Consider the following 26128-nt stretch of genomic DNA (forward strand, 5'->3'; position numbering starts at 1 on the left):
ATTGTCACAAGTAGGCTTCAAATGAAGTTGCTGTGAAAAGCCCCTAGTCGCCACATTCCGGTGCCTGTTCGGGGAGGCTGGTACGGGAATTGAACCGTGCTGCTGGCCTGCCTTAGTCTGCTTTCAAAGCCAGTGATTTAGCCCTGTGCTAAACCAGTGGAGCCCTACACGTGCCAGCGGGGAAGGAAGAAGTGCCCCCACGGCACAGGCCCGCCCGCAGATCGGTGGGCCCCGATCGTGGGACTGGCCAGAAACCGATGGCCGCTCGGAATTGCCCGGGGGGGTGGGGCCGCTGCCAACGTCCCCCTACCGACGTGGCGTGGTCCCCGCCCCTGATCGAAAACCGCGCCCCCCGGGGATTCTCTGATGTGGCGGGGGGTCAGAGAATCCAGCCCTCTTAGTTTACCCAGACTCTTCTGTTTATAGTTCAGATTTCCAGCAACCACAGTAGTTTGCATTTACAAGGATGGATATGTTGGCCAACTAATGGCTGTAGCACGGGGGCAAAGTCATGCGGTTAAACCTCTTAAATCCAGTGGGGGGGGGGGGGGAACCTGAATGAAAGACATTAATATTGTGGAGAGACAAGCCTTGCTCATTGTGATAGCAGAGTAGGCTCAGGGATGGGAAGAGGGGTTTTGCCAAATAGGGAGTTCCACTGGCGTTGCTGCGGATTTTCCTGAATCCTCTGTGTCTTTAACTTGTCTGGTTGCTCTCTCTCTCTCTCTTTAAATTAAACATCTCATTCCAGTCACAGGCTTTCAGCAGCTGACAGGAAATGGACTTTAATGCTGACGTTATAGTCTGGAATTGAAACTGAAAGTGAGTTTGTAAAGTCAGTTCCTGCTTGGTTCCAAATCTTCATCTCCAGCACCCTCCCCCCCCCACCACCACCCGTCATCTGAGAAGGGACATCTATATTTTGTGGCTGGGCCGTAAGCACAAAGTGAGGCACGGTGACTCAAACATTGGTGAGGTCTAATTCACTCAGGTAGGTGCAGCCAATCTGCTCTCTACCCGCCCGTTCCTCTGTTCACTGCTGCAGGATTGAACAGACTGGTACTGTTCTGTCCCTACACTTCCTGATCCTTTCACCTTGATGAGTCAGAATCAAATTTCACCGGGGAACTGACACAGGAGGGTCCCAGAGGGAAGCATGGGGGCTCTGAGTATGCGGGGGGGGGGGTTTAAGGAGACATGAGGGGTGGAATCCTCCCCCCCCCCCCACGCCGGGTGGGAGAATCGCCCGGGCGCCGCGCGAGTCCCACCATGCCGTCCCGATGCCCGCACGCGATCCGCCCCCCCCCAAACCAGCGTGGCGCGAATCACGGCTGGCAGCTGGGAGAATCGCCGCTTGCCGTTGGTAATGGGCAAGCAGTGATTCTCCGGCCCGGATGGGGGCGCAAAAGGGGTCTGGCCCGAGATCGGTGCCCACCGATCGGAGGGCCGGCCTCGCTGAAGGGGACCTCCTTTCCTCCGCCGCCCCGCAAGATCGATCTGCCATCTTCTTGCGGGGCGGCCACGGGGAGGATGGCAACCGCGCATGCGCGGGTGACGTCATTTACGCGGCGCCGGTCACGTCATTTACGCGGTGCCAAGGCCCGGCACGCGTAAATGACGCGGCACCGCTCCTAGTCCCCCGGGGGCGGGAGAATAGGGGGCGGGAGGGTGGGGGTGGGTGAGGGTGGGGGTGAGGGGGTGTGGGTGGGGGTGGGTGGGGTGGTGGGGGTGTAGTGGGGGTGGGGGGGGTGTAGTGGGGGTGGGGGGGGTGATAGTGGGGAGTACCGGGGCCCCAGAATTAACAGTGGAATCAGCCCTCTTGTCAAGGGATTGATTCACCTTCGATTAAATTAATCTCCTGTCACATTGCCTCACACGTGACAATTTTCCCTGCCCCTCTCCCGAGATATATTTTATTTTATTTATTTATTTATATTTTCTTAAATAAATTTGGAGTACCCAATTCTTTTTTTTTTCCCATTAAGGAGCAATTTAACGTGGCCAATCCACCTACCCTGCACATCTTTGGGTTGTGGGGGCGAAACCCACGCAAACACGGGGAGAATGTGCGAACTCCACACGGACAGTGACCCAGAGCCAGGATTCGAACCCTGGTCCTCGGTGCCGTGAGATAGCAGTGCTAACCACTGCGCCACCGTGCCATGGTGGTTGGAGGGAGGGCACATTGACACACAAGGCTGGGATTGTCGCTGAAACTTGTTTATTGTAAAATGGAGGAGATTAGATTAACCTAGATTTCTAATTTGATCCATATTGGTACATCTATGGCCTGTCTTGCCCACGTTAATCTTTGCTGTTTTAGTCAGGAACCTGTGACCAGCCCAGCTGACCACTTCGTACTGTTCATGTTTCACTCTGAGCTTACTTCCCCGTTCTGTACCTCACCCCATCTGAATATCTCTCTGCTCCTTTCTCCCCCGTACACTTATCGAACGTGCCATTGATGGCATCTGATTTGCCTTGACTTGCTTACAGTAGTGAGTTCCATGTTCTTACCGCTGTGTGCCCAAAGAATGTTTCTCGCATTCCTAATTGGTTTTATTAGTACCAACCCCATTTTTAAAATCGACCTTGAGGTCTCGTAACTGAGAACCATGCCTGCACCAGATCTCTCCAGAATTTTAAAGACCTTTACCTGACCCTCCCCTCAGCATCTCTGTTCTGGGAAAGGGATGGATTTTTAATCTCCACACAGGGTTAGCCACCCGAGGCCGGAATCGAACCCGGGCCCCTGGCGCTGTGAGGCAGCAGTGCTAACCATTGTGCCACCCGTGCTGCTTGTTACTGGGGAAGGGCAGGGGTCACATGAGGACACCCAGTTAAGTTTGTCCGTGGCTTGCTTCATCATCGAATAGCGTGCAAGCACTCGCAGTCGATGCCCTCACAGGAAGGGAGTGTGTGTGTGTGAGTGTGAGTGTGTGTGTGTGAGTGTGTGTGTGTATGTGTGTGTATGTGAGTGTGTGAGTGTGTGCGTGTGAGGCACTCCCACCTCTGCCTGCTTTTATACGTTTGGGAAAGAAAACTGGGAGGAGTAGCGGAAAGGTGAGGAATTTGGCAAGAGATTTAGTGAATACTCAAGGGGGTAAAGTTTACAAGGCTATGGAGAACGAGCAAGGGAATGGGTTAATTGAATAATATAGCCACATAGGAACAGGAGTAGGCCATTCAGCCCCTCGAGCCTGTCCCGCAATTTAATGAGATCATGGCTGAATGTGGCCAAACTCTGGGGGCGGGATTCTCCGACCTTCCGCACTGAAATCGCGTTCAGGGCGGGGCGGGGAGTTACCCAAAATGGGCTCCCACACCGGCACGCGATTCCCCGGTGACCGGAGAATCGGCGCCAGTTGCGCGCGTGTGATCGACGCGGCGCCGGTCGGGGGCCGTTGAAAGCGGCACCGCGGCGATTCTCCGCGCTCGACGGGCCGAGTGTCCGCCGAGTCCCGCCGGCGTGGTACACATGTGGTCTCATCCGGCGGAATCTCGCCCTTCTGGCTGCGGGGGCCGTCCTGGTGGGGGGGGGGGTGGGGGGGTGGGGGGGGGCAGGGGATCTGACTCCGGGGGTGCCTCCACAGTGGCCAGGCCCGCGATCGGGGCCCACCGATCGGCGGGCGTGCTCATTCCGGGGGGAGCCTATGTTCCTCCGCGCCAGGCCCCTGAAGAGCTTTGCCATGTTGCGCGGGGGCCGGCGCGGAGACTGCCGCCGTGCGCATGCGCGGACCCGCGGGCACAACCGCAGAGCCCCGCCGGCAGCCGGAGCTGCAGGACGCACGCCGGGGCCCTGCTAGCCCCCTTGAAAACAGAGAATCACCCCGGACTTTCTCGGAATATGTCCGGAGTGATTCCCGCCTGTTTTCCAGCGGGTGTGGGGACTTAGTCCCTAGAAGGGAGAAACCCGCCCCATATACCCACATACCTGCCATTGGCCCATATCCCTTAACATCTTTTTCAGAATTATAGAAATCCTACAGTGCAGAGGCCATTTGGCCCATCAAGTCTGCACTGACTCTTCAAAAGACCACCCTATCTAAGCCCAATACTCCACCCTGTAAACCCACCTAACCTTTGGACAATTAGGGGCAATTTAGCCTGGCCAATCCACCTAACCTGCACATCTTTGGACTGTGGGAGGAAACCGGAGCACCCGGAGAAACCCACGCAGACACGGGGGGAACGTGCAGACCCCGCACAGACAGTCGCTCAAGGCCGGAATTGAACCTGGGCCCCATGGCCCATTGAGGCAGCAGTGTTAACCACTGTGCCACCGTGCTGCTCCACTGTGCCGCTTAAAGAAACTCTATCTGTCTCAGACTTAAAATTTACAACTGTTCCAGCTGTTTGTGGGAGAGAGTTCCAAACCTCTACCACCCTTTGAGTGAAGAAATTCTTCCTAACATCTCTCCTGAACGGTTTAGCCCCACTTTTTAGACTTTGCCCCCAAATCTCCAACCCGTGGGAATAGTTTATCTTCATCTACCCTGTCTTTCCCTGTTAATATCCTGGATACTTCAATCAGATAACCCTTTAACCCTCTAAATTCTAGCGAAGATGGGTCTGATGGCCACCTCCAGTATTGTAGCATTCCATGATCCTAAGGCATTCTTGTCCAGATGTTTTATTTTCAGCCAAATCATAACGTGTCCTTCAAGTCAATCTGTAGGCTAAGAAAGTCCGACAACCGTGGTGTGGCACGGTGGTACAGTGGTTAGCACTGCTGTCTCACAGCACCATGTACCCAGGTTCAATTCCAACCTCGGGTGACTGTGTGGAGTTTGCAAGTTCTTCCCGCGTGATGCACGATCAATTGCACATCGACGAGAGTTGAATACAACTGAGGCTTTATTACTCTAAGATGTGTGGCCTCCTACAGCAGCTGGTGAAATGGCTGCTGTATGGGGAGCACACATATTTATACTCCGCCTACTGGGACTACCACCGTGCCTGTAAGAAGTCTTACAACACCAGGTTAAAGTCCAACAGGTTTGTTTCGATGTCATTAGCTTTCGGAGCGCTGCTCCTTCTCACCTGAGGAAGGAGCAGCGCTCCGAAAGCTGGTGACATCGAAACAAACCTGTTGGACTTTAACCTGGTGTTGTAAGACTTACTGTGCTCACCCCAATCCAACGCCGGCATCTCCACATCACCGTACCTGTAGTACAGGGTCTTACCACACATCTTCTAATATGTACAACAGTGGTGATTACCACATTCACCCCCTGTTAAAATTGAGTCCGACGGGGGTGGTGGAGAACTATATACAGAGCAAGTTTAATATACAGAAGTGAAAAAAAAAAAATTCTTTCTGAAGTCCAGTACCAGGTGGTTTGATCGTCCCGAACCAATTATAGATTTAGCCGGTCCGGGGCCTTGATGTGGCATTGGGAGCGATGGCGGCGGCGATTCTGGTGTTGGTCTGGTCCTTGGTGACTCTGGGAGCATGCCAAAATCCTCTTCAACCTCGGGCGTGGGCAGGGGGAGGACGGTCCTTGGGGGGTTGCTGCTGGGTACACCGGGGGAGGGGGGGGTGGAGCCTGGCCGGAGGGGTGTGTGTGTGTGGAACCTGCTGGTGCCAGATCCCTGAGGGAGACAGTATCCTGGTGGCCGTCAGGGTATGCTACGTAGGCATACTGGGGGTTAGCGTGGAGTAACTGCACCCTTTCAACCAATGGGCCCGCCTTGTGGAGTCTGACGTGCTTACGGAGGAGTACGGGTCCTGGAGCTGAGAGCCAGGTCGGGAGCGACACCCCGGACGTGGACTTCCTGGGGAAGCAAAGAGATGTTCATGGGGTGTGTCGTTAGTGGCGGTGCATAGTAGCGACCGAATGCTGTGCAGTGCATCGGGGAAGACCTCCTGTCAGCGGGATGCCGGGAGATTTTTGGACCGTAGGGCCAGTTGGACGGCCCTCCAGACCGTCTCGTTCTCCCTCTCCACCTGCCCGTTTCCCCGGGGGTTATAGCTGGTCGTCCTTGCTGAGCAGGAACTGACGCAGCTCATCACTCATGAATGAGGATCCCCTGTCACTGTGGATGTAGACGGGGAAGCCGAACAGAGCGAAGTTTGTGTTGAGGGCTTTGATGACGTCATGGCAGACGTCATGTCGGGGCATGGGATGGCGAAGGGGAATCTGGAGTATTCATCGACCACACTGAGGAAATACGTGTTACGGTCGGTGGAGGGGAGGGGCCCTTTGAAATCCACGCTGAGGCGTTCAAAGGGGCGGGAGGCCTTCACCAGGCGCACGCGGTAGAAGTGCGGTTTGCACTCCGCACAGACCTGGCAGTCCCTGGTGATTGCCCTGACTTCCTCGATGGAGTAGGGCAGATTGCGAGCTTTGAGCAGATGGTACAATCGAGTGACTCCCGGATGACAAAAGTTGTCGTGCAGGGTCCGGAGTTGGTCTACTTGTGCGCTGGCACATGTACCTCGGGATAGGGCGTCTGAGGGCTCGTTGAGCTTGCCGGGGTGATACAAAATCTCGTAGTTGTAGGTGGAGAGCTCAATCCTCCACCTCAAGATTTTATCATTTTTGATCTTACCCCGCTGTGTGTTGTTGAACATGAAGGCTACCGACCGTTGGTCAGTGAGGAGAGTGAATCTCCTGCCGGCCAGGTAATGCCTCCAGTGCCACACAGCTTCTACGATGGCTTGGGCCTCTTTTTCGACGGAGGAGTGCCGAATTTCGGAGGCATGAAGGGTTCGTCAAAAGAATGCCAGGGGCCTGCCTGCCTGATTGAGGGTGGCGGCTAGGGCGACGCCTGATGCGTCGCTCTCTACTTGAAAGGGCAGCATCTCGTCTACTGCGTGCATCCCTGCCTTGGCTATATCGGCTCTAATACGGTTGAAGGCATGTTGAGCCTCGGCCGTCAGGGAGAAAAGGGTGGACTGGATGAATGGGCGGGCCTTGTCCGCATAGTTTGGGACCCACTGGGCGCAGTATGAAAAGAACCCCAGGCAGCGTTTGAGGGCCTTGGGGCAGTGGAGAAGGGGGAGCTCCATGGGGGGGCGCATGCGGTCGGGATCGGGCCCCAGAACTCCTTTCTGGACTACATAGCCGAGGATGGCTAAGCGGTTCATGCTGAATACACACTTCTCCTTGTTAAAGGTGAGATTTAGGAGAGTGGCGGTGTGGAGAAATTTGGCAAGGTTGGCATCGTGGTCTTGCTGATCATGGCCGCAGATGGTGACATTGTCTAGGTACGGGAATGTGGCCCGCAACCCGTACCGGTCGACCATTCGGTCCATCTCCCTTTGGAAAACCGAGACCCCATTGGTGACGCCGAAGGGAATCCTGAGAAAGTGGTAGAGGCGGCCATCTGCCTTAAAGGCAGTGTATGGGCGGTCCGCCTTACGGATGGGGAGCTGGTAGTAGACGGATTTGAGGTCTACCGTTGAGAAGACCCGGTACTGTGCAATCTGATTGACCATATCAGATATGCGTGGGAGGGGGTACGCGTCGAGCTGCGTGTACGATTGATGGTCTGGCTGTAGTCCACGACCATTCTGTGTTTCTCCCCACTTTTCTCCACTACCAGTTGGGCTCTCCAGGGGCTGTTGCTGGCCTCGATGATGCCTTCCCGAAGCAGCCGCTGGACCTCGGACCTGATGAAGGTCCTGTCCTGGGCGCTGTACCGTCTGCCCCTGGTGGCGATGGGTTTGCAATCCGGGGTTAGGTTTCCGAATAGGGAAGGCCTCACACAGTGAGCGGTGGTAGGGGCCCGCTGAATTTCAAGGTTAGGCTCTGGAGGTTACACTGGGAGTCCAGGCCGAGTAACAGGGCAGCGCAGAGGTTGGGGAGGACGTAGAGGCGGAAGCCGCTGAATTCGACGCCCTGGAGCGTGAGTGTGACTATACAGTAACCCGGATCGCCACGGAGTGGGATCCAGAAGCCAGGGAGATTCTTTGATAGGCGGGGTGTACCACAAGGGAGTAGCGCTTACCATATATGGATGGATGAAGATGGCGGCGCCCACTGGCCGCATGTGGTCTGAAATGAAATGAAAATGAAAATCGCTCATTGTCACAAGTAGGCTTCAAATGAAGTTACTGTGAAACGCCCCTAGTCGCCACATTCCGGCGCCTGTTCGGGGAGGCTGGTACTGGAATTGAACCGTGCTGCTGGCCTGCCTTGGTCGGCTTTAAAAGCCAGCGATTTAGCCCAGTGTGCTAAACCAGCCCCTGAGGGGGAGAAGATGGCGGCGCCCACTGGCCGCGCGTGGTCCGGGAAGGTGAAGATGTCCATTGTCCGTACATGAGGGGGGTCGGGGCAATAGCGGCGACTGAGCGGGCCTGGCACACCGCAGCGAAGTGCCCCTTCTTGCCGCAGGCCTTGCAAAGGGCGGTGAGGGCCGGGCAGCATGGCGGGCGTGTTTCTGTTGCCCGCAGAAGTAACATCGTGGGCCCCCGGGGTTGACTGGCTGGCACGTGGCACAGGCTTATTGGCTGGGTGAGGCCCCCAGTGGGGCTGTCGTCTGCAGAGTCCACGATGTGTAGGAGGGGTGGGCCGCGCGGCTGGTGGTGTAGGCCTGAATATTGCGCGAGGCGACCGTCATCGATAGCGCCAGTTTTCTTGTTGCTGGGAGGTTGAGCGTGGCCCCCTCTAAAAGCCGCTGGCGTATGAGGTCTGCCCCTATCCCCGTAATGAAGGCGTCCCGCATGAGGAGGTTCGAATGTTCCATGGCCGTGACGGCCTGACAGTCACAGTCTCTGATCAGGGGAATTAAAGCACTCCAGAAATCTTCTACGAACCCACCAGGGAGTTGACTGCGAGTAGAGAGTATGTGTCTGGCGAAGAGCGTGTTTGTCTGCTGGGCGTAGTTCTCTTTCAGTAGTGCCCTGGCTTCACCATAGTTCGGCGCATCCTGGATAAGCGGAAAGACGTTGGAGCTCAGCCGCGAGTAGAGTATCTGGATCTTCTGAGCTTCCGGGATTGGGTCTGGTGCAGACCTGATGTAAGCTTCGAAACAAGCTAGCCAGTGTTGAAAGTCCTTTTTGGCATCGCTTGATTGCGGATCCAGCTGCAGGCGATCCGGCTTGATGCAGAGGTTCATCTTCTGAAAACTTTAGTGTAATAAATTGATGCACGATCAATTGCACAGAGACGAGAGTTGGATGCAACTGAGGCTTTATTACTCGAAGATGTGTGGCCTCCTACAGCAGCTGGCGAAATAGCTGCTGTATAGGGAGCGCACATATTTATACTCCGCCTACTGGGCGGAGCCAGCAGGCAGGAAACTACCCCGTACCTATAGTAGAGGGTCTTACCACACATCTTCTAATATGTACAACAGTGGTGATTACCACACTGTGTCTGCGTGGGTTTCCTCCGGCTGTGCGGGTTTCCTCTCTCAGTCCAAAGATGTGCAGGTTAGATGGATTGGCCACGATAAATTTCCCTTAGTGTCCAAAAGGTGAGGTGGGGTTATGGGGATAGAGTGGGGAGAGTGGGCCTTGGTAGAGTGCTCGTTCAGAGGGTCGGTGTAGACTCAATGGGCCGAATGGCCTCCTTCTGCACTGTTGGAATTCTATGATACTCGGTAGACAAAGTCCACATGCCCAGAATTTCACGCTCCCCCACCAGTGGGTTCATGGGATTGACCCCAATGACGGTTCTCCTGCTATTGCTCATGCTGCAGGGTGAGTCCTTCCTCTACAAAATGGCAGACATAGAGAGGAAGAGAATCTCTCCCTCTCAGAGGGTTGTGAGGTTTTGGAACTCTTCCGCAAAGGGCTTTGGAGGCAGAATATATTTAAGGCAGTGTTGGACATATTCTTGAACAGAAAGGGGGTGAAAGGTTACCCGGGGGGGGTATGCAGCAGCGTGCGGTTGAGGTTACAATCAGATTGGCCATGACCTCACTGATTGGCAGAGCAGGCTCCAAAGGGTTGAGTCCAGCTCCCTCTTGTGGATAATCCCGCACTTTCAGTTTTCAGGAGACCTTTAATTAGTAGCTGTGACTTCAAGGCTGGGAGACCAATCCCGAGGAGCTGAGGGAGTGCATTCAGATTTCACAAGCAGCCAGGCAGTTAAGAGAAGAAAAAGCCCCTGCTGCCTCACGGCGCCGCGGTCCCAGGTTCGATCCCGGCCCCGGGTCACTGTCCGTGTGGAGTTCGCACATTCTCCCCGTGTTTGCGTGGGTTTCGCCCCCACAACCCAAAGGATGTGCAGGGTAGGTGGATTGGCCACGCTAAATTGTCCCTTAATTGGAAAAAATGAATTGGGTACTCTAAATTTATTTAAAAAAAGAAAAGAAAAAGATTTCACAAGCAGCTCTTTTCGATGAAGAGCAGGGGAATCCTCCCCAGTTTCCTGATCAATATTTACCCTTTGGACGGCTGGTTTGTGATGCAGGGTAAGGCCAACATCATGGATTCAATTTTCATACCGGCTAGGTTATTCATGAAGGCCGCACCTTCTCAACCTTGCTTCTCACCTAAGGTGTGGAGATCCTCAGGTTAAATTACCATCAGTCAGCTCTCCCCTCAAAGGGGAAAGCAGCCTATGGTCATCTGGGACTATGGCGATTTTACTTTTTATTTATCCTTCAACCCACATCACATAGACACACAACTTTTGGTAGTCGCCCTCTGGGCGTACCCCAGAGGATAAGCTATGGGATGTCGCGGAAAACCCGTAGCAAAGACACTGCAGGATTTGCCTGAAAAGTTTCAACTTCTGATGGAAGATTGTCCTGCTTTCTGGGACCCTGCAAAAAGAAAAACATTTGTGGGCGGGATTTTTGGGCCGCATCCGCCCGGCGACCCGAAATTCCCGCCCAAGGTCATGGGACCTTTACATGGTCCCCGTCACGTCTGTGTTGATCTTGCAGTGGGCGTGGCCGGAACATCTAGCCCTCTGTCTCAGAGTTGGAGACTTCAAATGCTTTAACTCACTCATCTGAATCGTTAGACAGGAAATGTCAGACTGAAATAAAAGGTCTAACTCCTGGGGAACTATGTAACTGATCCCCCTCCCCCCCGATTCATGAGTGCCCACCTTCGATTTCTCCCCCCCAACCCCCCGGACTCCCTTCCTCGACTCTCCCACTCCCCTCTTTGACCTTCCGACTCCCCTCCTTGGCCCCTAACTCTCCTCCTGAGCTCCCGGCACACCCGCCCCGCCCTGCCCCCAACTCTTCCATCAACCCTTTGACACCCTCTGACCCTCCAGCACCGTCCTCCACCCAACAATCCTCCAGCCCCCCACCGCCCCAGACCCTTCGGAAAAGCCCCCTATCAGAATCAGCGTGGCAGACTTTCGAGACTGTCCACTCACTTCCCTCAATAGTTACTGATGCACGATCAATTGCACAAAGACGAGAGTTGAAAACAACTGAGGCTTTATTACACTAAGATGTGTGGCCTCCTACAGCAGCTGGCGAAATGGCTGCTGTATGGGGAGCACACATATTTATACTCCGCCTACTGGGCGGAGCCAGCAGGCAGGGACTACCCCCGTACCTGCAGGACAGGGCCTTACCACACATCTCCTAATATATACAACAGTGGTGATTACCACAGTTACCCAGGCAGTGTTAGACTGAACAAAAAAGGTCTAACTCGTGGGTAACTATACAACTAACCTCCAGCTTCATGCCCCTCTCCACAACTGACCCTCAGACTCTCTATTACTCCCCCACTGTCCCGACCTGACCCTATCCAACCTCACCACCCCGCCCTGCTGGCAACCTACCCACCCTGCCATCTACAACCTTGCCATCCTATCGGCCCTGCCACCTCCCAGCTGCCGCTCTGCCACCCACCCACTCTAATGGTGACAATTCTGATGTGCCAAGTCACACAGCAGGAAGCCCATGGAAACGCAGCCAGCAAGAAGTCAACCCTCAGAGAGGAAGGAGAAAAGGAAAACAATGAGACGAAATAGGAAAGCTTGAAATCTCACAGTACATATATTGCATCCTTATAACCTCGAAATATCTGCTGTGAATAAAACTTTGAAGTTAGTTTATTGACTGTCATTCCACACTGTGTCCCTAGAACATGTTCCGGCTCCATCTAGTGGTTACATTGGGGAATGGTAAAGCTTTTTCACCCAGTGCTTCACTTGACAAGTTCCTTGCTGTGACACAAAGGATGAAGTGAACAATTCTTCAGGTGCTGGCCCTCTGTTTTCTCCTATCACTGCTGGGGTTTTATGCTGGAAGTGGCTGGCAGAGACATATGAATGTCTGTCCACATGTGAGCAAGCATTGTGTTGTGAAACTATGCTTTATACCAAAAATTATTTTTGCATTTACTTGCTGGAAACCCCAAATTGATTTAAAAAAAAGACTAAAGCCACATCCCAGTGACTTGGCATCACAGTCAAAACGGTTGCACATTTGCATCACTGTTCCTTCCGCATTCCAAAACTATTGAAATGGAGACAGCCTGACTACAAAGCCACACCAGGAACAATGGTATTAAATTTGTTCTTGGGATGTGGGTGTAGCTGGCTGGGCCAGCATTTACAAACAAACAACAACAAAGAAATGTACAGCACAGGAACAGGCCCTTCGGCCCTCCAAGCCCGTGCTGACCGTGCTGCCCGACTAAACTACAATCTTCTACACTTCCTGGGTCCGTATCCCTCTATTCCCATCCTGTTCATTTGATGCCCATTCTTAATTGCCTTTGAACTGAGCGACTTGCTGGTCCATTTCAGTGGGGGCAGATAAGAGTCAACCACATCACTGTGTGGGTCTGGAGTCAAATGTAGGCCAGACCAGGTAAGGACGGCAGATTTCCTTCCCTGAAGGACATTAATGAACCAGATGGGTTTTTACAACATTGACAATGGTTTCATGGTCATCATTTTGATTCCAGATTTCTTTATTGAATTCAAATTTCACATCTGCCGTGGTGGGTTTCGAACCCGGGACCAGCATTACCCTGTTTCTCTGGATCACTAGCCCAGTGACAATACCACTACACCACCGCCTCCCCTAAGAAAATGAACAGAGGCCATGACCTGCGAATTATCAACGTTTCCAGACAATCACCTGAGTGCTCAACTGGGTGGAGAAAGCCATTAGACAAGATTAGTTGGACAATGGCTGAGAGAGACATTTCTACCAATGATCAAGTTAGAACTGAAATACGCTAGCCATGACCATATTTGGGTTACTGAGCAGTTGGTTAAAGAGAGTCATGTGAGAAGCCAACCCGTTGTGTGTTTATGCACATCTTTCCTTCACAGAACAGGACAAGCAATGGAGATGCTAAGGATCAAGACCCTGAGTGGATTCTCTCTCTCTCACTCTCTTACTCTCACTCTCTCTCTCACTCCCTCTCTATCTCTCCCTCTCTCCTGCCTGCCTTTCCCTTGATTTTGTCCATCCAGGTGCCACGGACAAAGATTTTACAAATCAACTCTAATCGGCGCTGTTGTTTCCAGACAAACAGATAGCCCGTACACTTACATCTTTAAACGTCCTCAATGCTGAAATCTGCATGCCTTAGACCGGGTTACCTACAATTAAAAACTACCTTCTTTTCTTCTTAAAAACTCTCTGCGTAATTGTGTATTTTACTGTCACATAGTGTAAACAGTTAAGCACTCCTGAAATTAGCAAGAAAATCCTTTTTTTAAAATAAAAACTTGTGGATGGCAAATGAGGAGTGGGAAAAGAGGGGAGCCACCTGACCCCCCTCATCAGATTGTAACAATAGAAAGTAAGATTCAGATTTATACAGCGCACTGCATGACCTCAGAATGTTTCAAAGCAATTTACCCTCAATTCATGTACAAGACGCGGGACTCACTGAGCGGGGCATCGAAAGAAATGGCACTGTGCATATGATACATTTCACCTCCACCTCTGAAGACAACAATTAAGGATGTTTGATTGCATTGCTCTGTTTTCAGAAAATGGCCAGCCTCTTGTACACTGAATTTGAAAATAAAATTCGTCCTTACATTGATCTCATTGATTCGATGAGAGAATTGGGCCTTGCCCAGGACCTACCACTACCCACAATCGCCGTGATCGGGGACCAGAGTTCAGGGAAGAGCTCGGTGCTGGAGATGCTGTCGGAGGTGGCTCTTCCCAGGGGCACTGGTAAGAAACCTATCATGTTTATTCACTGTGCCCGCCATGTTATGCCATGGGATAGTTGCCTTTAAACATGGGCCATGCCCAAAATAAATTTATTTCTCTCTGCCATGTTAGTAGAGGCACCTGTCCATTTATCGCACTATCTCTCAATATTCAAATCGTGAATATATTGGTGGAATTTACTTTGCAAAGTACTCTTACTGCAATGTTTCACATCAGGTATCGTCACCAGATGTCCTCTTGAGTTGAAACTGAAGAACGCAGTGAACGGATCGCCATGGAATGGACAATTACGTTATCGAGATTATTCGGTAACACTGAACAGCCCACATCAGGTGGAAGAAGAAATTAAGAAAGGTACAAAGTGTAAAGCGATTGTTCCCCGGTTTCATTCGAATTAAATCGATTGGGGAAAAAAAAGCACAGTGCAATGTGTTAGGGGGAATGGGTGATGCAGTGAGTTAGACACCCCTCGGATGGGGATTCTGGTTAGGTGGATTAGCTTTGCTAAGTTGCTCTTAGTGTCCAAAAAAGATTACGTGGGGTTACGGGGATAGGGTGGAGGTGTGGGCTTAGGTGGGGTACTCTTTCCAAGGGCCAGTGCAGAAACGATGGGCCGAATGGCCTCCTTCTGCACGATAACTTCTATGATTCCATAGCCCAGGCTCACTGAGTGAAAACTCCTTGCCTCATTGGCTGCGGGAGTCCTGTGTAAAATTCTTTTGAAAATTCCCAAGGCTGTTCTCTTTGGGATCACAACGCTCCTAATTCTATAATCATTAGGATGCAGTTGTGCGCTCTCGATGTTCTCCAGGTGCCATGTTTGATGGGACTCTGCACTGCTCTGGGATCTTCACCTCAAACCTCCTTGGGGGGCTTGTTAAATCCAGTGCGTTGAGTGCTCATGATTCCACATGGCTGGGTGTAGGATTGTCATCTGCTTCTTTCAACAAACAACGACAGCCAGCACACTTAAGACAGTAAAAATGGCTCAAGATGCTTCACAAGGCACCAAGCCACTCGAGGCCGTATTAGAACAAATGACCAGGTTAAGGAGATAGGTTTAACTAGCGACTGACAGGGGTGGAGAGAGGTAGAGAGCACAGAGAGGTTTAGGGAGAGTATTCCAGAGTTTAGGCCTAAGCAGCTGAAGGCACAGCCACAAATCAGGATGTGTCAGAGATCAGAATGGGAGGGGTGCAGAGATCCCAGAAAACTGTGGGGGGGGGGGGGGGGGGGGGGGGGGCAGGGGGGTGCTCGATGAAGCTGAGATATTGAGGGAAGGAATGGATTTGAACACACAAACGTGAATTTTAAAATCGTGGTGTTGCCAGACTGAGAACTAACTTGGTTTAGTGATGATGTGGAGATGCCGGTGTTGGACTGGGGTGGGCACAGTAAGGAGTCTTACAATGCCTGGTTTAGTGAGAACAGGGATAATGGGTGAACAGTGCGATCATAGCTCAAAGGTCCACCGTCTTATGGCCACGTTACCCCTGGACGATGATGGCTGTGTCTCCCGAAGGGTGTCACCTAATCTGATATCTATATGTAAAATGGAGATGATGCTATTGCAGAGGGCAGTTATGAAAAAAAAATGCACGTATTTTATTTTACAGCCCAGGAAAATCTAGCTGGAAGAACTGGGTTAAGTTCTGAACTGATCAGTCTGGAAGTGGAATCGTCTTGTGCTCCGAACCTGACCCTGATAGACCTGCCTGGAATCATTAGGGTTCCCATTGGTGACCAGCCTCAGGACATTGGACTCATGGTAACCAGATCTGGTGTTAATATGAGCCACACAAGTATAAGTTCTTCGAAACAGCAATTTAACTTGTTATTTTACAATTTGGTCTTAATCTTAATTCCCATTAGTTCCCTTTTTATATTAATTTTGGAGCATCCGGAGGAAACCCACACAGACACGGGAAGAACGTGCGGACTATGCACAGTGACCCAAGCCGGGAATCGAACCTGGGACCCTGGCGCTGTGAAGCATCAGTACTAACCACTGTGCTACCGTGCTGCCCCCTGTGCACCCGTGCCACCCCCACTGCGGCAGCACTAAAGATTTTCTTCAAATGTTTGTTCACAATTATTTACAACCAGGACCACACAGTAAGGAACATTACTCTCTCTTTGCACATACTGTGCAGTGACCTGCTCCTTTGGAGTTCCTAGATCATCTGATTTGATGTCATGCCTACATTATCATTGACATCACTGTCTCATTAACATAAACATTAACCCTTTACTTTACAGTGGGGTGACCTTCCTATTTTTTCACAGCTGCCCACCTGCTGGCAAACCAACCAAACCTTCTGGGAAACTCCTTCCTGTTTCCTGACGTGGCAATGTCCGCTGTCACTAGCAAGCCCAGGATATCTAGTTGAATGCAACGTCTTGTTACTGACTCAGATCTAACATTTTTGCTGCTCCCCCACCCCCCACCCTCCCCTTTCCCAGCTGCATCAATAGTGAGAGCTGCTGCCCACATTTTTCAGGAATTGGCTTCTAGTTTCAGTTGTCCAGATTGGCAACTGTTCTCATTTTTCTCTTGAAGTCTTGACTCACATGGGTACAGGTTTTGCTGAAGGAAGATACAGGCTCTCAAAGCTTTTCATCTTGCACTCATCAGGGCAGCTCCCAAGATCAGTGCAAGACAAAAAGCTTCAGTAGTGTACCTCTTCTTTCAGCAATACTCAAGATCCATACTATCAAACGACTATAGATACAAGTTTTCAACATCAATCTCGATTAGTGAATTACTGTAGCTATCAAGATGTTAGTGCTGGAGTATTGGTAACAAAGTTATTTTTCCCCTCCCAGTGTTAAAATGAACTCTGGCCCAGCACAGATGAGATCCAGAGATTGTTACAATGCTGTAGTGTTTAGGACATTGGAGCTCAAATCTTCCTCATGAATTCATGAAATTTAATTAATCTGTGCGGAGTCTGCATGGTCTCCTCGTGTCTGCGTGGGTTTCCTCCGGGTGCTCCGGTTTCTTCCCACAGTCCAAAGATGTGCAGGTTAGGTGGATTGGCCATGCTAAATTGCCCTTAGTGTCCAAAAAGGTTAGGTGGTGTTACGGGGATAGGTTGGAGGTGTGGCTTAGATAGGATGCTCTTTCCAAGGACCGGTGAAGACTCAATGGGCCGAATGGCCTCCTTCAGCACTGTAAATTCTATTACAACATCAAATTAGTTGACCCACATCCTTGGAAATTTCCATCCAAAGGGGTATATCTGATATATCACCATAAGAACATAACAAATAGGAGGAGGAAATATCAATCGTGCTCCGGCATTGAATACAATCCTGACTAATCTTCTATCGTAGCTCCACCCTCCCACACCATCCCCATATTTCTTGTTGCACATACGAGCATCAAGAACGAGAGGCGACAGATACAAAATAATTGGCCAAAGTAAAAGTGATGTGAGGAACAATTGTTCTCACCCAGACGGTGTTTGGAGTCTGGAACGAACTTCCTGAGAGGGTGGTGGAGGCAGGATTAATCGGGGTATTCAAAAGGGAATTGGATTGCGATCTGAAAATGTAGAATGTGCACGCTTACGGGGAAAAGGGAGGGGATTTGGATTAGGTAGAATGCTCTTTCAGAGGGCTGGTGTAGACCCGATGGGTCGAATGGCCTCCTTCTGCACTGCAAAGATTCTGTGTTTCTCTGTATCCAAAACGCCATCAATCTCTGTATTGAAAATATTCAAAACTGAGCATCTACAGCTCTCTCCACCTTCCAGTCCGAAGTAGTTGACTCTCTGTGTTGAGACCTCGAGGGCGCGATTCTCCGCTCCCGCGCCGGTTGGGAGAATCGCCTGGCGCGCCATTTTTCCACGCAACGCCGATCCGACGCCCTCCCGCGATTCACCCAAGCGGCGAGAACGGCCCGGTCATGTTCTGCGCGGCGCAGGCCGGAGAATCGCCCGGGACACCCAAAATGGCGATTCTCCGCTGTCCCCGTAATTCTCCCGTCCGGATGGGCCGAGCGGCCTGCCCAATATGACGGGTTCCCACCGGCGCCGTCCACACCTGGTTGCTGCCGGTGGGAACAGCGCGGGAACGCTGGGGGGACGGCCTGTGGGGGGGGGGGGAGGGGGGTTCCTGCCCCAGGGGGGGCCTCAAATGGGGTCTGGCCCACGATTGGTGCCCACCGGTCGGCGGGCCGGCCTCTCTGAAGGAGGACCTCCTTTCCTCCGCGCCCCGCAAGATCCATCCGACACCTTCTTGTGGGGCGGCCTCGGGGAGGACAGCAACCACGTATGCGCGGGTGACACCAGTTACGCGGCGCCGGCTGCGGCATTTACGCGGTGCCGCTTTTACGCGGTGCCAATGCCCGGCGCTCGCTGACGACGCTGCTTTCGCGACACACACCCCCAGTTCCTCACGGCCCCGCTCCTAGCCCATTTTCAGGCCTTGAATCGATCGCGATCGAGGCCGTTTCGTGCCGTCGTGAAACTCGACGGCGATCACGACAGCGCGGGCACTTAGTCGCGGGAGCGGAGAATCGCGCCCCTAGTTCTAGATTCGTCAACCAGGCTCTCAGCATCTGCCCTGTCAAGCCCTCTATGAGTTTGATACATTACAGACACTCTAAGTCGTATGGTTAGACTCTTAGCTCTGAAGAGCTGAAAGACGTGACGTGCTGTTAGGTAATTTGGACATTCTGAATTCTCCCTCTGTGTACCCGAACACGCGCCGGAATGTGGCGACTGGAGGCTTTTCACAGTAACTTCATTGCACTGTTAATGTAAGCCTACTTGTGACATAAAGATTATTATATTTAAAAAAAGTAAATAAACAGCAACAGCAGCGCAAGTGGCATCTTCAGATTGACGAAATAACAGTTAGCTGCAAATACAATCATTTCAAGAAGAAATCTTACCACTTTCTTAGCAAAACTATGGGATGGACGATAACTCCAGTCTTTCTGGCAAAGTAATTAGAAAAATAAAGCAGTGGTTCTGCCGCGGCATCTCAGCAGCATGCCTTTGTACCAATCTCGAGAGTGTACCTCGATAATTAACCATTACATTCCTCTTGTTTCCTAGATCAAAAATCTCATCAAATCCTACATTAAAAAAGAAGAAACTATCATTTTGGTTGTCATCGCCTGCAATGTGGATATTGCCACCACAGAAGCATTGCAAATGGCCCAGGAAGCTGACCCGAAAGGAGAAAGGACCCTGGGTAAATTGAAGTGGGATTTTGCGGAAGCAAATCTGGTTTTGCGGCTGCTTTTGTGCTCGCGATTTCAAGACAGGACATTGCTTGGAAACCCTTTCGCACTTTGTCTCCTCCCCAATGTAATTGTCAAGGGTTGCCAGAAAACACAAAATCCTCCACACTGAAATCTGACTCTTACCCATTTACAAGCTTTTATTTACAGAGGCTACATTATATTGTCCCGCCCACGCCAAGCGCCACATTTCAGACTGTTGCTCTTTATATCTCTCTTGTAAATACATTACCAGTTACGCGTCCCATTTGACCCACTGTAACAAAAACAAATTAAAGACAAAGCGAAACGTTCGAGGAAATTCCATACTTAAAACGTCAACCCCAGGTTTGATTTTGCACTGGAGCCTGCCGGTCGCAGAAGGCCTCAAACTCGCTAGTGGACACTGCACACTCACTTTCCAGGGTCACTCAGGCACAGACCTAACCGCGGGAGAGAGTCAGGCCTCCTTGACTGCCCACTGCTTGGAAATGTTGATGGGCAGCTTGATGGGGCCTAGAAGCAGATCGAGAAGGAGGATCTAACTCTCTTCCTGCACATTCCACCCCCACCCCCCCCCTCCCCCACCCCCCAATCACACCTGGTGGTCAAAAATCAGGAGTGTGGGTCTGAACGGCAACCGGAAAGTGAGGAGCAGCCTTTTCAGATAATGGAACAGGGAACTCCACAGGCATCAGAGATGACAGGTGGCCTAGGAGACTGTGAATTGACTTAGCTGTCTGTCGTCCAGGACTCACGGGCAACAACCCCCGAGCCAAATCTGCAAATGGGCAAAAGTGCGATTCCGGGATACAGAGCCTCCCACTGGTGGCTTATCCTAGCGGGAATTCTCTATCCGTTCACGCCGACGGGATTCTCTGGACCCGCCGCAGTGAATGGAGTTTTGGCTCAGCACCAGATTCTCCGCTCTCGCAGGCAGCGGTGGAGGCCCGACCCCAGATCGGGGAATCCCGGCCCTATTTTGGGTGAAACAAACAAACTAAACCAACAACTTAAGGGGCACCTTTTTGTAGGGACACAAGTGAGTCCCCAATTGTTGCCCAGCACCCGCCTACAATGAAACTCTCAATTAATATGCAATTATCAATTGTAATCCTTAAGTTTTCCAATATTGGTTCATAATTCAAGAAGCCATGAAAATTCTGACATATCCTGGGGACTTGTAAAAATATTTTCACATGCCAACGCTTCTTTTCTTTTTTTTTCAGAAAATATTTTATTGAGGCATTTAGAATTTTAACATTTAAAACAAAGAGATTCTCCATCACACAGAAAACCCCACAAAAACAAACCGAACTCCCCCCCCCATCCCTAAACCCTAACTATCCATTCATTAGATTCCCTGCCCTTATTCGTCACTTCCATGCCTCCCAATTCCCCCCCTCCTCTTGCTGATGGCCAATTCTCCTTGAAGAAGTCGATGAACGGTGCCACCTCCGAGCGAACCCCTGTAACGACCCCCTTAAGGCGAACTTAATTTTCTCTAGCCTAAGAAACCCTGCCATGTCACTGACCCAAACCCCCGACTTTGAAGGCTCCGACTCCCTCCATCCCAGCAAAATCCGTCTCCGGGCCATCGGAGAGGCAAAGGCCAAAACGTCGGCCTCTCTGCCCCCCTGGGCTCCCGGATCTTCCGACACTCCAAATGTTGCCACCTCTGGTCTCGGAGACACCCTCCCTTCCAGGAACTCTGACATGACATCCGACAATCCCTGCCAAAATCCCCTCAGCCTTGGACACGCCCAAAACATATGCACATGATTCGCAGGACCTCCCCCACACTGCCCACAACTGCCCTCCACCTCCTCAAAAAAACTGCTCATCCGCGCCACAGTCATATGAGCCCTGTGGAACATCTTGAACTGGATCAGGCTAAGCCTGGCACACAATGAGGATGCATTGACTCTCCTCAGGGCCTTCTTACATAACCCGACCTTCCAGGTCCCCACCCGAATCTTCCTCCCACTTCCTCTTCACTTCCCCAATTGGGACCTCTTCCCACTCCATCAGTTCCTTTCTATTTCCGAGTCCCTCCCCTCCCCAACCCCTGTTTTAGACAACAACTTATCCTGTAGTCCCCTTAGTGAGAGGGCGAGGGAAGCCCGGTACCTGCCTCCAGACAAAATCCTGCACTTGCAAGTGCTGGAACCCATTCCCCAAGGCATCTCAAACTCTTTCTCTAGCTCCTCCAAACTCGGAAAACCCTCCTCAATGAAGAGATCCCCAAATCTCGCAATCCCTGCCCGCTGCGAATAGCCAAGGGTCACCCAAGGCCGATCATATCCATTGGGATCCAGCTGGAGAACAGTGGGGAGAATACACACCAAATCAGGCAGCGTCTGCAAAGAAAGGCACAGAATGGTGAACGGTCATTGACCTGAAACATCAGAACTGGGACAAGGTTTTGAGCACATCAAGGGGGGGGGGGCTGTTGGGGGGTGGAAACTGACAAAAGGAAAGGACTGTGACAGAAGGAAGACTGGGGACATTAAATGATAAAGGATTTTGTGCTATAAGGTCAAAGGGAATGGTAGTGGGGCAAGTAAAGTAAAGATGTGCCTAGAGGAGGTGTGAATGGCAAAGCACCAAACAGCTGCCACCTGAAATCAAAAGCAATAGTAATCACAACCAGCAAAGGAATAGAAAACAAAATGGTGGCCGTGGTTATAATCATGGAATGGTTTGAGCTTGGAATGAGACCATTCGGCTCACTCGGCCGGCTTTCTGCAAGAGCAGCTTATCTCCCCTGCCCTTTAAATCTTTACACTTCAGGTAACAATCCAGTTTGGCGAGAAAATACAGGGACAAGGAAGCAAGCCAGGGGTGTGTGGTTGGGGGAGGAACAAAGAAGATGGAAGGTCTGTGACTTGGGAAAAGGCAATAAATGTTAAGTGACACAAGGGATGATGGTGCTCAGGCGGCAGGGAATGGCAATGGAACTGGGAAAGATTTGTCCAGCGTTCCATTGGATAACCAAGCGGTGAGGGATAGAACTGGATGCTGGACTGTATATACTTCCAAGTTTTTATTTACGGAGACAAACACGTACCTCCAAACCCAACAGAGTTTCAGTCTGCTCCTAAATGGAGGAGCACAAGTGAATCCCCAGCAGCTGAACACAATTACAATACAATTAAAACAGGTGGTGACAGCAGAACAGCATGGAAAATCTGGCAATAAGCGGAAGGCTTTTATGGCCGAGGAATGTGGTGGAAAAAAGGTGGGAAGATTCAAGGGGCGTGACTTAATAAAAAGAAACAAAGTCTGTTCTGGGCAGGTTTAGACCCCACTATCTCACGGCACTCTGTTTTTTATTCGGGCTTTATCTGAGCCTCACTCAGTCGCAGGCTCCCCTCACCATTGCAGGGGGAGTTCGGGACGCCAATTTTAAATGGCGTACCGATCTCTCGGGCCCCCAACGCAACTCCCGGACCTCCTCCCGCCATCCAGCTCACCTGTTGGGGGGGGCCTCGAGTCGGCCCCGCATCCTACCTCAATCAGGACAAGACATCCCGGGTCCCATCCCCAGCACGGGCAAAATGCCAGCTTGGTCATGCCAGCCTGGCACCCTGGCAGTGCCCCTGCCAGCCTGACAGTGCCAGCTGGGCATCCTGGCAGCGCCTCTCATGGAACTTACTGGCCATGTCGCGCCCCGAGCGGGGGGGGGGGGGCGCGAGGCCTTTAGGTCGCCACCCAAGCAGTGTAGACCTGCTACAAACTCGCCTGGGACTGAACAGTTTCATTGTGTAAGGTTAAAGTGAAATACGGCAAATGCTGTAAATCTGCAATAAAAACAGAGAACGTTGGAAAAACTCAGCTGGTTTAGCTCAGTGGGCTAGATAGCTGGTTTGTGATGCAGAACAAGGCCAGCAGCGCGGGTTCAATTCCCGTACCAGCTGAGAATTCTGAATTCTCCTTCTGTGTGTCCAAACAGGCACCGGAATGTGGCGACTGGGGGCTTTTCACAGTAACTTCATCACAGTGTTGATGTAAGCCTATTTGTGGCAATAAAAAGATTATTATTATTATGTCTGACAGCATCTGTGGGGAGAGAAACAGAGTTAACGTTTCGAGTCCACATGAGCTCTAAAAAAGAATCCTCCACACTCGAAACATTAACTTTGTTTCCCTCGCTTTATGTAGGATCTGTGCAATCACTGGACAGGACCGACTTCCATCCCAAAATCACAGAGTAACACAGTGCAGAACAGGCCCTTCGCCCCATTGAGTCTGCACTGACGCATGAAAGACACCTGACCTGCCTACCTAATCCCATTGGCCAGCACTTGACCCATTGCCTTGAATGTTCCGACGTGCCAAGTGCTCATTCAGGTACTTTTTAAATGATGTGAGTCATCCGGCCTCTACCACCCCCTCGGGCAGTGCATTCCAGACCGTCACCACACTCTGGGTAAAAATGTTTTTTCTCAAATCTCCCCTGAACTTTTTGCCCTCCACCTTGAACTTGTGTCCCCCTCGTGACTGATGCTTCAACAAAGGGGAACAGCTGCTCCCTATCCACCCTGTCCATGTCCCCCATAATTTTGTACACCTCAATCAGGTCTCCCTTCAGTCTTCTCTGCTCCAGTGAAAACAACCCAAGCCTATCTACCCTCTCTTCATAGCTCAAATGTTCCATCCTAGGCAACATCCTGGTGAATCTCCTCGGCACCCCCTACAGAGCAATCACATCCTTCCTACAATGTTGGGACCAGAATTGCACACAGTACTCCAGCTGTGGCCTCACCAAAGTTCTATACAACTCCCAACATGACCTCCCTGCTTTTGTAATCTATGCCCCGATTGATAAAGGCAAGTGTCCCTTTTTCACCATCCGATTAACCTGCCCTTCTGCCTTCAGAGATCCTTTTGAACCATTTGGGTTGGATCAAAGACCTAACCTCATCCATTCTCAAATGAGATTCTACTTGAAAGGTGACTTGTTCATCCATCTCAAAATTGGATTCAGTATCCGCTGTTATGTTAATGTGCCATTGGGTATATAATGCCAACAATGGATTGAAGAGTGACTGACACTGACTGAGAAGTCACTGAATGTTGTACTTTACTTTGCAGGTGTTCTTACAAAACCAGACTTGATTGATTACAATACAGAGCAAGATATTCTCAAAATCATCAACAATAAAATGGTTCCTCTGCAAAAAGGCTACATGCTCATCAAGTGCCGGGGACAGCATGACCTCATTGGAAATACATCCCTGGCTAATGCGCTGGAGAAGGAAACTGAATTTTTCTGCAAGAATATTCATTTTAGGTACCCATTTTGCTCTTCATAACAAAGCAGCTGAAATACAACCTTTATTTCATTAGTTGAATTATTACAATAAAATTGACCAATGAGGAACAATGCTTCTTAATGGGCGATCGATAGCGTCTCCATGGGGTTGAGTTGGTTTTGAGGTTAGATCCTGTCAGGAAGGCTGAGGCCTAGTTAACCCACTGAGGCACTGGTCAGGTCCATTACACTCTATCGCACTATTGATGATTGACTGCTGTTATGGGCCAGGGTTTAGAGAACCCCAAAGTGTATCATGGAGTTCACCTGACCCACAACTTTTAATAGATTGTGGTATGGGGAGCACACGGCCCACTCTACAGGTGTGGTACAGCAGAAATGGAAAAGTATTTTTTAAAGCAAAACAATGTTTATTCTATGAACTCAGTTAACCTTTTTTAAACCATACAGTGAACATCTTAGCAACCATGAATTCAAATGCAACTCCCAAAGAATACAACACTCAAAATAATCCTTAAACTTTTCTTTTAACATCCATAAGACAAAAAGAACCCTTTGTACAGAAAGACATCAGGTTTAACTTCACTACTGAGAACAGTTACCATGTTGAAATCACCAAATGGACATACATAAGCTTGCAGAGATTCACGCACATCCTGCTGTGATTGCAGCTTCTCCAAAACTAAAACGAAACTAAACATACCCTGCAGCAAACAGCCTAAAGCGAAAGTAAAAGCTGACAGACAGACCAGCTCCAATCCACACTCTGACATCACTGCAGTAATAAACACCCATTTCTTAAAGGTACATGCACTACAGCGATTCTATAAAAATCACCCATTTCTTCAACACCCATTTCTTAAAGGTACTCTCACATGACACTGCTCAGCTCATTACTGTATCTGAAGATGTGTCACTGAAGGTCATCCCAATCAACTCCAGCTAATCTTGCAAGCCAAAGGCCATGGGCGGAATCCTCCAAGCCTCTGCGCCGAAATCGCGATTGGCGCAGGGGCGGAGAATGGCCGTTGATGCTGAAAACCAGTGCGACGCTGCTCCCGCGATTCTCCGGTCCCTGGTGGGGGGACCCCTGGTGGGGGGAATCCTCCACCGGAAGGAGCCTCATGAACGGCCAGGCTAGCGATCGGGGGGCCACCGATCCGCGGGCGCGCGCACTCTCGGGGGGGCCTATATTTTCGGGGCCGCTCCGCAGTGTGACTCCGCCATGTCGTGCGGGGTGGCCACTGAAGGCCTCTGCCATGCGCATGCGCGGACTCCCGACCGGAAGTGCAGGGCCCCGTATCGGCAGACAGAGCTACGAGGAGTACTCCCGGGCCTGCCCGCCCCCTGCAAATTGGAGAATCACCCTGGACTTTCTTCAGGAAATGCCCGTGTTTTGATGCTGGAGTGGGGACATTGCCCCATTATTGGAGAATCCCGCCCCTTGTGTCCAGAATCCTCCTGGTTGGATGAACCAAAGGAAGTGCTCCTTGCCGGTACTTGTACACATACTCACCAGTACTCCTTGGACAGCACCTTCT

General features: G+C 51.1%; 1 protein-coding gene across 2 annotated transcripts in view; it reads left to right on the forward strand.

Moving 5' to 3' along the window:
* The first annotated feature begins 821 nt into the window (after nucleotides 1–821).
* LOC140427698 (interferon-induced GTP-binding protein Mx3-like) overlaps nucleotides 822–26128 on the forward strand; it is a 48525-nt gene continuing 23218 nt past the window's right edge. Inside the window, exons 1-6 of one of the 2 annotated variants that reach the window (XM_072513211.1) lie at nucleotides 822–991; nucleotides 13884–14076; nucleotides 14293–14430; nucleotides 15693–15844; nucleotides 19143–19281; nucleotides 24407–24605. In XM_072513211.1, coding sequence (XP_072369312.1) covers nucleotides 13887–14076; nucleotides 14293–14430; nucleotides 15693–15844; nucleotides 19143–19281; nucleotides 24407–24605 — 818 coding nt within the window. In that variant the 5' untranslated portion in view covers nucleotides 822–991; nucleotides 13884–13886. The remainder of the gene's footprint in view (nucleotides 992–13883; nucleotides 14077–14292; nucleotides 14431–15692; nucleotides 15845–19142; nucleotides 19282–24406; nucleotides 24606–26128) is intronic. The other variant, XM_072513213.1, reaches the window with a different exon arrangement.

Source organism: Scyliorhinus torazame, chromosome 8, assembly GCF_047496885.1.
Source record: "Scyliorhinus torazame isolate Kashiwa2021f chromosome 8, sScyTor2.1, whole genome shotgun sequence".
Lineage (NCBI taxonomy): Eukaryota > Metazoa > Chordata > Chondrichthyes > Carcharhiniformes > Scyliorhinidae > Scyliorhinus > Scyliorhinus torazame.